General features: G+C 40.3%; 2 protein-coding genes across 2 annotated transcripts; one reads left to right on the forward strand and one right to left on the reverse strand.

Moving 5' to 3' along the window:
- The first annotated feature begins 1,480 nt into the window (after positions 1-1,480).
- Positions 1,481-9,663, forward strand: LOC134534495 (cuticle protein 65-like). Its single transcript, XM_063372973.1, has 2 exons — positions 1,481-2,418; positions 7,747-9,663. The coding sequence occupies exons 1-2, from the start codon at positions 2,407-2,409 to the stop codon at positions 8,107-8,109; spliced, it is 375 nt and encodes a 124-aa protein (XP_063229043.1). The 5' UTR covers positions 1,481-2,406; the 3' UTR covers positions 8,110-9,663.
- A 1,260-nt stretch (positions 9,664-10,923) lies between these two features.
- On the reverse strand, positions 10,924-12,366 carry LOC134534497 (keratin-associated protein 21-1-like). Its single transcript, XM_063372974.1, has 2 exons — positions 12,314-12,366; positions 10,924-12,013 (listed from the first exon to the last, which is right to left on the reverse strand). Exons 1-2 carry the CDS (start codon positions 12,323-12,325, stop codon positions 11,633-11,635), a joined length of 393 nt encoding a protein of 130 aa, XP_063229044.1. The 5' UTR covers positions 12,326-12,366; the 3' UTR covers positions 10,924-11,632.

Below are 12,366 nucleotides of genomic sequence, written 5' to 3' on the forward strand. Positions count from 1 at the left end.
AAGGCGTTTTGCCTAACGGCGATTTGCCTAACGGTGTTTTGCCTAACGGCGATTTGCCTAACGGCGTTTTCCCTAACGGAGTTCTGCCTGACGGCGATTTGCCTAACGGCGTTATGCCTAACGGCGTTTTGCCTAACTCCGATTTGCCTGACGGCGTTTTGCCTAACGGCGATTTGCCTAACGGCGTTTTGCCTAACGTAGTTCTGCCTGACGGCGATTTTCCTAACGGCGTTATTCCTAACGGCGTTTTGCCTAACTCCGATCTGCCTAACGGCGTTTTGCCTAAACGGCGTTTTGCCTAAAATTAGGCAAAACGCCTTTAGGCAAAACGACACATGCCCAGGTGGTGGCTGGACGCAAGTACAACGGCTCACGTGTCTCGGCACCACCACACGGTGCCTCGAGAATTAACTGGCTGTTTAACATTTTTGTTTAAGTGTGATAGATGTCCCACAGTCCCTTGGGTACCACGAGTTTTAAAACTGTTGGCACATCCACATTCTGCCAGTTTTTTTTTTGACGTGATAACGTCTTATAAATCGATGAAAGCCGGCTGCACGCACGAAAAAGTACGACTCATTGTCACGTTCCGCCTGAGCCGAGCGTGCAAGAACCGGCCAACCACCGTGCGAGAAAATCTTCTATAATTTCAAAAAAGGTAAAGGCGGGCTTTTTAAAAGCAGAAATTTAAAAAAAATTTGATTATTTTTTCCAATTTCGTCATTTCAAATTAATTTATTGACATTGATTTGATTTCAGTTTATTTCTATAACTAATTGTTCATGATTATATTTAAACAATTTATTTAAATTAAATTTACAAAAAACTGTAAATAATATTTGAAAATTAAAAAGTATGCAATTTTTCATCAATGTTTTGTTATGACGTTATCACGTAAAATTATCGTCCGTAAACCGACTTTACAGACAACCCCCATTTTTAAAAATTATTTAAGCCCTCCAGATCACGAAGAGTCGCACACCTTCCAGTAACGGCCCCAGCGGATTCCTGCAACTGAGGCATCCCAGAAAGACGCTGTAGTTCCACGCTCCCGTGGAGACTTCAGAAGAAATGTCTTGCCTCCTGTGTTCCCCTCCAGACTCGGACCGGCCGGCCAGCGTGGATAATTTCCTGTTCTCTTTCGTTCGATTGTGAAATGCGCTGGCACTCGAATTGCTTTTTCGTTTGTTTTTATTTCCCGACCACATGATCGTCACGTAATCGCTATAAAAGAGGGAAAGTCCTTTTTATGTGGCAAGGTCAGACTGGTCAACGAAAAGAAAGGATACAAGTTTTATTTTTATTTTATTTTTTCCATCTTAGAATTCCCTACGTCAAGCAAATAAGAAGTTAAAAAGTTAAACGGCGTCCTACGAAAGTTAAAAAGAACAGGAGAAAAAAAATCTACGTTTTCCTTTCTTTAGATGACTCATGAGATGGGGAAATTTGATTTAATACAATTTCTTGGCCATACGCCACTGCAGTTCGTCTGTAGTGTCTTCGCTGTGTGGTCCACAATACCTGTTTAGGTTCTTCGTTGGGTTTATTAGTTTGACATCAGCTGATTTAGGCTTATTTTCTATGAATTAAAGTTTTAATTTTTATTTATTATTTTGCGTGTAATGAATATTTCCTATGACAAAAAGTGCAAAACTGCAATGGCGCATGTCCAAGAAATAGTATTTTTAATCATTCAACGTGTTCTTAAGTAAAATAATATTCTTCGACAAGAAAAAATTTCCACCTTATTACGATGGCTAGAATTTTTAGTTACCATTATGTGTTCAACAAATGTAAACGTTGCTTTGTAAATATTGTTTGAAAAACACAAACACGCATGTTGCAAAATTAAAATGAACAGAGAATGCCCGGGGAGTCAAATCCACGATAGCAGCTGCTGGTTTTCGACATGAAGATGTCGATTGGTCGTTCGAGTCGCTAAAAAAAATAGTCATTTGAATTTTTTTACTGTGTGATAATATTTCTGTTAAATTTTCGCACAAATGTTACCAGTAAAAAACATTTGCGCCAATTCTACACCCATTTGGGACATATAAGTTACAAATAATTGTGACGAAAGAACAAAGAGAGGCAGAGAGGTAAATTGACAGGAAAGAAAAGGCTCCTGACTAACAGTGGTAACGGCAGCATGACGTGCCGAGCGGCGCACCGGGCGCAGTTGGGGAAGGGGGAAGGGGGAAGGGGGAAGGAGGGAGGTGAGCTGGTGGCCACACTGTCACCGGGGACCTCCAAGGACCTCCAAGGACCTCCAGGGACGGCGCGACCTCCGGCAGCCTCTCACCCCGCGACACGCGACCCGCAGGACGCTATAAGAACACTCCGGGTGGTCCTCGGGACCAGAGTCCTGCTCTGCAGCCGCGCCGAAGCTACCTACCGTCCTCCGACATGAAGCTGCTGGTGAGTCCTCGCGCCTGCTGTCCGCCACCGGGAACATGGATGGCACTACAAACCTTTTTTTTTTTTTGGACGTGATAACTTTCTTATAACTCTCGATGAACGCCGGCTGCACGCACGAAAAAAAAGCACCACTCATTTTGTCACGTTCCGCCTGAGCCGAGCGTGCAAGAACCGGCCAACATACCGTGCGAGAACATCTTCTGTAATATCAAACAGGTTAGAGGCGGGCTTTTTAAAAGCAGCGATTTAAAAATTGTTATTTATATGTCCAATTTCGTAATGTCAAATTAACAAAATATTGACTCTGATTCGATTTCAGTTTATTTCTATAAATAATTTTTCGTGATTATATTTAAACAAATTATTTAATTAAAATTTTCAAAAAACTGTAAATAATATTTGAAAATTTAAAAAGTTTCCAGTTTTTCATCAATGTTTTGTTATGACGTTATCACGTAAAATTATCGTCCGTAAACCGACTTTACAGACAACCCCCACCCCCTTTTTTTTTCTTCTTCTCTGAATTTGCTGGCCAGTGAGCTTTATCGTGTCAAGGGGTGAACACCCTAAAGGTGAACTACTAACACACCGAGTCTCATCCCGTGGTGCATTCCCCAAGTGGTGCCCTCGCCTTGTTAGCAGCGCTGACTTGCGGTCGCTACGTGAGTCGTCGGCGCTGTTGCCAAGTTTCAGCAGGCTCCCCCCCCCCCCCCCTCCTTATCGCTGCTGCCGCGACAGCGACGGGAAATTAACGACTCCGCTAATTAGCCAAGGGATCGCGGTGGCGCTGTGTTTCATTAAGGCCGACGCGGCGTCGAGTGAATGACCCCCCCCCCCCCCCTTCCCCTTCGCCAAGGTGGTTTAGTGTCGGCGCAGAGGGAAAACGAACGCAGACCCGCGAAGCCCAGCTATGCGGAAGTTGCGGCCGGAAGATTTAATGGCGCTGGCGTCTCGGGGGATAAATCACCTCCGGCCTCCAGTTGCCCGGACACCGCAGGACAGCGCACGGCCGATAAGCGCACAAAGGACCCGACAAAAACCGAGCAAACACGGAGTTTGCGGGCTGTCGCCGTCTGCTGCGAAACCGGCCTGGTCTAGTCTGAAGATAGCGACTGCCAAGTCGACTGAAACTTCGGTGACTTCTCGCTTGACGCAGGACACAAAAAACAAAATTTGTTAAGCGAAAACTTCCTTGTTTAAAAGTGAAATCTCCTTTACAAAAATTATAAATCTTCTTAATCTTAAAAAAAAAATTACTCTAACATTATACGATGATACATTTCTTTTCAGCATAATAAGCTGGTCGTAAAAATTTTTAACTAGTGAATTTGCAAACTAATTACAACTTTCTTATGAATATATCGTCTGCAAATAAATACATCGGTGTGCGCACTTATGTACTTGATTTAACAACAAATGAACTATTTGATTGATCACACCTTATTCCATTTAATTTTTAATCTCCCAAAATGTCACACTTTCAAGCCAATGTATTTTTCCTTTAATAAAAAACGTTTTATTTAAAAATTGGTGAGATCGAAAAAAAATTGTGTCAATTGATTTATTAAATAGCTTCATAAAACATCATATTTTAAGTGTTTAAGTTATAGGATCACGAATGATGGTTAATGTAAAGCCGAGTGTGTTGTCATCCAGATGTCCACAGGACCTCGGAGGTCATAATGGCATAGCCAACATCCCGGTACATGGGCAGCAAGTGGATAGGGGCTCGCCTTAAGGCGTGCCTCCCATTTCAGGTCCTGATTTTATAATTATATTAATCACTGTTCAACTTGTAGACTTTATCAATTGTTTAACTTTCACAAAATGAAATATATATATAATAACGGATACATTTTGCATAATAAGCTGCCAAAGTTACATTTTTAACGTTTTTGGGTTGTACAAATAAGGAGAATTTAATTTAGTGCAGAACTGAAATTTTTAAGTTTAACTGCAATGCCACTGGCTAATTCATGATATGGTTTTCATTTCTATCACAAAAACACATTTAATGTTTCTTGGCCGTCAAAATCGTAACAAATTTGAGAATTTTGAAATGCCAGGTAAAATTATTTAATATTTTCTGAAATAAATTAAAACCATTTATTGAAGTAGCCAGTGGCATTGCAGTTAAACCTAAAAAGTTTCAGTTCTGCAAGAAATTAAATTCTCCTTATTTGTTTAACCCAAAAACTTTAATAAATTTAACTGTGGCAGCTAATTATGCAAAAAAACGTATGTTCTGTATATATTTTTCATTTCGTGAAAGTTAAACAATTGAAAAAAGGGGGTTGTCTGTAAAGTCGGTTTACGGACGATAATTTTACGTGATAACGTCATAAGAAAACATTGATGAAAAGTTGCAGACTTTTTTAATTTTCAAATATTATTTACAGTTTTTTTTTAAATTTATTTTAATTACTTTGTTTAAATATAATCACGAACAATTAGTTAAAAAGCCCGCCTTAACCTGTTTGATATTATAGAAGATTTTATCGCACGGTGGTTGGCCGGTTCTTGCACGTTCGGCTCAGGCGGAACGTGACAATTTTTCTTGCGTGCAGCTGGCGTTCATCGACTTATAAGACGTTATCACGTCAAAATGTATACAAGTTTATCTGTAATTACTGTAAAGATAAAATCTTGACCTGAAATGAGAGGCACCCCCTTAATTCTGGAGGTCGCCTAGCCTCGCGCCACGTGTTTAGCCGCGAGGTGTTGAACCCGCACATCAATTCAAACCAAGCAGTGGTGGTGTCGAGTGCCCATGTTCAGCGCTGGGCGCGTTCAACAAGTCAACAAGTCCACGTCCGAAACCAAAGCCAAACTTGCATGGAGCGTATTTGCGTGTGGTGACGATTAAATCCGGCCCCAGTAATCAGCGCTGACTTATAAAGTTCCGGTGTGGTTGTTTATACGGCCATTTAAAAGGGTAAATTTTATTTATATTTTGCATACCAGATATTATCTTTGTAATTTTTTTTTGTTATGCTTATACTAAAATCAAGTAACTGCCATATATATATGTAACTGTATTACCATCTGAAGTATCGTGATGAAGTATGATTCAGTAAAACTCTGCATATTTGTACTCTGCATATTTATTACTATTAGCCAAAGACTAGCCTATAATTTGTTTGATAACATTTCCATTTTTGGCTCGACACCTTGGGTAAATAGAAGGGTTGATTTTTTTGAGCTCTTAAAGTTTTTGGGTATTCCATATTTTTAATAGTATTTACCCAGAGTGTGTCGGGGACACAACCCCCCTTCCATGTTGGACGGAAGGCGGGTTTCAGTATGTAGCCTGACCACATATTTAGATCAAGAGCACTTTTTAAATGTCGCCGGCCACGAACGAGGTTCTTCAAGCATTTTGTAGCCTAGCCGACCGGTCATCACGTCTGGCCTCCAAGGCCGCGCGATGTGCGGCAGACAACAAACCGGCCAGTAAAACCAGGAGAAACCTGCACCGGTGATAATCGCTGTTCGCATGCGGACGTGAAGAGCCGCCGTCAGCTCAACCGGTTCACTTTAGTGCTGGCGATCAAGTACTCTTAAAGGTTGCCAGGTTGCTACTTAGCCAGTAGAATTAACACACCCGTCCAGCTAGCAAATGTAACCATCCGTGTTGTGTTTTATAGTCCAACCTCATCATCAATTATTTGGCGGAGCGATTTCGTAATGAGAATATTAATAAAATTTCTCACATTCGAAGTTAGTTTTCAGAACCTAAATAAGGATTATTAATTACTAGAAATAATTTAAGATTAGCTATTTCTAATAATTATTCCTTCAATTAAAAAAAATGAAAACCATGCAATGCTTGTCACATTTATTATTCAAAGTACTAAATTAATTTTTTTTTACTAAATTGAAAACTTTCTTATGAATGTCACAATTTTATGACTTCGTTTCTTAATCAAACTGGAAATGGTAAAAAACAGTATCAATTATACAAATTAATAATCTCAAGATGGGTTTGAAAATACCTTTACGTGTTTGAACTGGTGTCATTTGTTTATTAATTCGTGAAGTTTTAAAGGTACAAACGTTTTAGTTAAAAATAAAAGTAGATGTTCAGGGAATGATGGAAAATCTGTGTTTCACTTCCAGAAGTTAATTGAATGTATCTGTTTTTGAAATCTACCCTGACGCTAGTTAAATTCGCGAACATTTTCCACTCATATGCAAGGGTAGCTTCTCCTTTTGTATCAGTTAGAACACAAAATGAGGGATTTGCAATGACCCAACTGCTGTGTAATTGACATTCAACTTAGTCCCCTCTTCCCTTCCGAAACCCCTTCTATTCTTTTTTCAAGTTATTAAGGAAAATTATCTTCTCGAACAATAACTTTAAACTCCAAACCGTACGGTGTTTCGTTTTATACATAACACGTTGATAACAATTATTTACTCTTTTTACAATAATTCGCTATTAGAGAGGGCTTTATGTCAACGCTAGTGCAGTAAAACAAACGTGTGCGTGTTATTGATGTATTTTCATAATTTGTACAAACATAGAAGTAGTAGTGAGAGGATTCAGAATATTTTATGTAATGTGTAGTAGATGTACCCGCAACCATAAGAGAACGCCACACCCAATTTTTTTCAGAAAATTGATTAAATTGTAATTTAATTCAATTGCCACATAAGTGCAAGTGGTATAAACATGTCACAACTAGAACCGCATTCACACCACTCTATTCCTGATCGTTACACTTCCCGTAACGCTTCGAGCATTCCATGTTCTGTAGCACTCATACTGTTGCATTTTTATTTTTTTACTCTACTTTTCGTTACGCTCCGGACGACTTGATCGCCCTGACATGCCCCACCGACTGTAAATACGTTTCGCTTCAAAGAGTCCTGGAGGTCAGTGTACAGATAGAACCCTTTCCTCGGTGTGCAGGTGGAGAAGATTGTGTGCTGATGGTGTGCTTTTGGTATACTGATGGTGTGTTGATGGCGTGCTGATGGGCTGATGATGTTCCGATGGTGTGCTGATGGTCAGCTGATAGTGTGATGATGATTTGCTGATGGTGTGCTTTTGGTATGTTGATGGTGTGCTGATTGTGTGCTGATGGCGTGCTGATGGTGTGCTGATGGCGTGCTGATGGTGTTCTGATAGCGTGCTGATGTGCTGATGGTGTGCTGATGGTCAGCTGATAGTGTGATGATGATGTGCTGATGGTTTGCTGATGGTGTGCTTTTGGTTTACTGATGATGTGCCGATGGTGTGCTGACAGTGTGCTGATGGCGTGCTGAAGGTATGCTGAGTGAAGGATGCTGCGGCGATGACTGACGGCGACCTCTGTTCCCCAGGTGGTCCTCCTGACGCTAGCCGTCTGCGCGCGAGGTGAAGACAAGCAGCAGGAAGCCACGGAGAAGACCGTGGACAAGCGTGGGGTCTTCGGCCTGGGCTACGGCTACGCCGCTCCCCTGGGCTACGGCTACGGCCACGGTCTGAGCTACGTCGCCGCGCCGGCCGTCGTAGCAGCTCCCGTCGTCACCAAGGTCGCATACGCGGCGCCGGTCGTAGCCAAGGTCGCCTACGCCGCGCCCGCTTACAGCTACGCCGCTCCCCTGGGCTACGGCTACGGCCACGGTCTTGGCTACGGCTACGGCCACGGTCTGGGCTACGGCTACGGCCATGGCCTCGGCTACGGCTACGGCTTCCATCACTGAAGGCCACTACCCCCCTACGACACATTTAAATCATCCACTATTGACTCATCCAGTGATTCCTCCTGTGTTCTGAGAAATTGTTCACCCACAGCATAGCACATTTTTTTTTGACGTTTGTAATGAAGACAGAAATGAAATAAAAAAAATGTTTTCACTTTTAAGCTTTCTAATTTTTTTGGACTACATGTTTGGTCAACTTGTGGAATGATTGAAGGCGTTTTGCACAAATATAGTTCAAGTGTGATATAGTTTCATAATCTTACATATGTGATCATGATTAGAACGCACACTCACACCTTGAAGAACGCAACCTGCACTCTCATCTCGGCAGGGTTTGGGTACGTGATTCCATGTAATTAACTAAACAACATACAACACATTTGTAATGTGTGTATTAGCTGCAATGCATACATGACACAGAGCATGGCATTAGCGTAATGAAACGAACGTACATCACATTAATATCGTCAAACCTTGCCCGAACTTTCCATTTAGTGCAGAATACAACCATAAGCAATCTGAATCGAATTATGAAAGATCATAACCAGAGTAAAGTTTTGTGTTTGATACATGAACGATGTTATTAACTTCGGTCATTACAAACTTTCACTTTCCGAGAGTTTGCTGATAACGCGAGACGTAAGTTTCGGATGAATCTTAGGTCTTTACGATAATGTACTCTTTAAGTAAATATTTATAATAGCACTGATACTAAATTAAGAGAGAAGGATATATAAGGAGAAACAGAGAATTTAGGGCCATAGAGTGGTTTGTTCGCTCACTTAGAAACTGTTTCTCTGCCATGAACTATATCGCTGTCTTTATGTCTTTGAACGCACAAAGGCGTTCGTTTTTATTACGAGCACATTTTAAATTACGTTGCTACCATTTTGGCATAATTTTACTGATCTTGACGTAAGGAAAGTTAATTTAGGCAAAGCAAAGAAGTTGGTCTCGCTCCTTTAGAAACTACGTGTTTCACGTTCACTGCAGCTGTGAAGGCGATCAGCGATCCCTGACATATGGTGGAGGAAACGTGGCAGTGCTCTGTGGATCATCTCATTGCATGCTTTCTCAATTACATTAGCTCTTTATCAGCTGGCTGCGAATTATGAGTATCTGTTGATACGGCGATGTGTGTTTCTAAGTTATGATCGTCATGACTTATGACAGTTATAAGTTATATGGTATTTTCAAGAAGTCTAATATATGACTGTTCTAAGTTGTGACTTTCTAAGTTATGTGGGGATCCCGTCCATGCCATGTAACTTGTCAAAAAATTTGACCTTTTTTCAAAAGCATTAGTGTTACAAATTTCCCAACTGTTTCTGGCAAAGCAATACGTGATGTTTGTTTGGGAATATTGACAACCACGTGAAGTTTTTTTTAACTAAATCTATTGACAGACTACTGTGGAAAAGAGGATAGCTGCTAATTTAATGGTTAATAAATATTCGTGTAAAATATTAGATGATTGTAAGTTTGTACATTGATATAAAAACAACTGTATCACTACAAAATAATGTTCCCAGTAAAACTGTGTTCAGATTCTTATCCGGACATTTATACTTTGTGTTGTCGCAGTAGTACCTCTAATAGTCAAAATTATTTACAAGCCGTTATCTGAAAGGCTTTTTAGTATTACCTGCGATCATAATTAATATATTTTTAAATTATTGGATTTTTTGTTGATTCAAGCAGATAGTTTGGAGTAAAAGTTTGTGGTACATTAACACATCATATTGCTTAATGGACTAAAGGTTAAACTTTATTTTAAAGGAGTGCTTATTTCTATTGTGTTATGCCAAATTAAGATTTTCTTGTTGTAAACGACAGTGTTCGAGAGGTATGCATGATAAGAGAACAAGAACCATGCGAATTAACAAGTAGTTAGAAAGTACACACAGCACATGGTGTGATGTGACACCTAACTCAAAGGAGCTGTGTTCTAGTCATTTCTTATCTCTACAAATTTGGCATTTTTTTCCGGCTTATGCAAACAATTTATACCTATTCCTATTAAATAAAAAGTTTAGTTAGCTGTGCAAAATATAGAAGTCAAGTGACTCTTCTGCCGTGTCTTCACATTTAGAGTTTTCGGGTTTTCATTAATAATATTTAGTCGTTACTGGTACTGCACCATTAATAAAATACAATTTATGAATGAAGAAAAACAATATTACTTTGGGCTATGGTCTATTTTTGAAAGTGAGCAAAGGTTTGGCGTTTGATGCATAGAATAAAACGCTTCACTGCAACGATATTTTAACGAAAAATATGGATGGAATGGAATTTCTTCTATGTTTCTTTTCCAAAATAAAAATAACAACACCAATAAAAGGTGCATTAGAAGTATAAAATCATAATAAGTAACAAATTTGTGGTTCTTTATAAATAAGATGATACATTTATATTACGTTTCTCATAAAAGAGATGGTGAAATATATTTTAAAAATTTAGTCTATTCTGCTTTTAGGCTTTAAAGTTAAAAATAAATTTGCCTTATTAACATTAAAGTCCTTCCTGTCCACTAAAAAAAAAAATTCTTAGTTGGAATAAGAGGCAGCCATGTTATTTTAAAGAAAAATTCTGTTTATTTGTAGAATTCGATGGTTTTAGAATTAGCTGTTATGGTTTAAAAAAATTTATGACGTTAGTAAGGTTTGATATTCCTTTCTTAGCATTCAATATTGTTAACTGCCGTAGATTAACACGAAAACTAGGTTTCGTTCTGTGTATTATAATTTATACCGATGACAACGTATTGCTTGAATTTGCTGTTACTGATGATTAAATTAACAAAGCACATATAGATTTTTTTCAAACATTGTTTATTAGGAAAAAAATGGGGTTGTCCGTAAAGTCGGTTTACGGACGATTATTTTACGTGATAACGTCATAAGAAAACATTGATGAAATTTTGCATACTTTTTAATTTTAAAATATTATTTACAGTTTTTGCAAATTTAATTTCAATAATTTGTTTAAATATAATCACGGACAATTAGTTAAAAAAAGCCAGCCTTAACCTGTTTAATATTATAGAAGATTTTCTCGCACAGTGGTTGGCTCAGGCGGAACGTGACAATTTTTCGATTGATAAGTAGAGACCGGAAAAATTCGCGAGTTCATTTCGCGATAGGCTAAAATACAAATAGTTATACCTCAATGCAGCCTCCTGTTATTGGCTCACAACTCACCTGGATGACTCTGGGCCAATGAGAAACACCCAACTAAAGCTGTATAGAATCACATGCTGCTACGTTGGGACGTCTCACAAGACAGCAGCCAATGAGTGGGTCACATCTGACCGAGTGTAAGATGAACTATGGAGTTCATCCTACAGGTAATTGAACCCGCGAATTTTTCCGGTCCCTATTTATAAGACGTTATCACGTAAAAAATATTATTTACTTTAATTAGACCTGTGGATGGCCATAGTGATTGAAACATGTTTGAAGCAGACGTGTGTTGTTCGGAGAGATGCTGCAAGGAGTGGCAGTTCTGACGACGGGTCACGTCTTCAGTGGTAGACACCCGGGAGGCCGAGGAACGACGCAGGCAGGTGCAGCTTGGCTACGGCCGCGCCGAGACCCAAGGCAGGACCGTGAGCGTAGCCGTAGCCGTGGCCGTAGCTGGGTCCGTAGCCGTGGCCGTAGCTGGGCGCGTGAGTGTAGCCGTGGCCGAAGACAGGCCCGGAGCCGTGACCGAAGACAGGCGCATGAGCGTAGCCGTGGCCGTAGTTCGGCCCGTAGGCGTAGCCGAAGACAGGCCCGTAGCCGTGGGACGGGCCGAAGCCGTAGCCCACTGGGAAGATGCCTCTCTTCTGGGTCGTCTTCTGCCCGTCTTCCCGGGTCTGTGCTGCCTCCAGGGCGCAGGCGGCGAGCGCCAGAACTACGAACACCTGGAACAAATCGACTTATGATCTTAAGCACCGAATAGTAAAAAAAAAAAATGTTTGCTGGACTAACTATGTTGGACTACTTTTTGGTTCACTTCATTTCAAGTTAATCTTTTGTAATTTTCTGAAGTCAAAATACAATTTTTTTATTGTGAGAGTAGTAATTTAAATGTAGAACCCAAAAGAAAAAAAAAAAACTATAAATTGTTAGCGAACTTGAACGCGAGGTTAGACAGATAGTAGACTTTATCGGAGCAGGCGAGGGACGTTCAACCCGAGACGATCGGCGCGCCCTCGACTCACCGTCGCCTTCATGTCTGCCGCGGGCTGTCTGCTCGTCTGCTGGCCTTGCCGGG

Source organism: Bacillus rossius, chromosome 7 (genome assembly GCF_032445375.1).
Source record: "Bacillus rossius redtenbacheri isolate Brsri chromosome 7, Brsri_v3, whole genome shotgun sequence".
Classification (NCBI taxonomy): Eukaryota; Metazoa; Arthropoda; class Insecta; order Phasmatodea; family Bacillidae; genus Bacillus; species Bacillus rossius.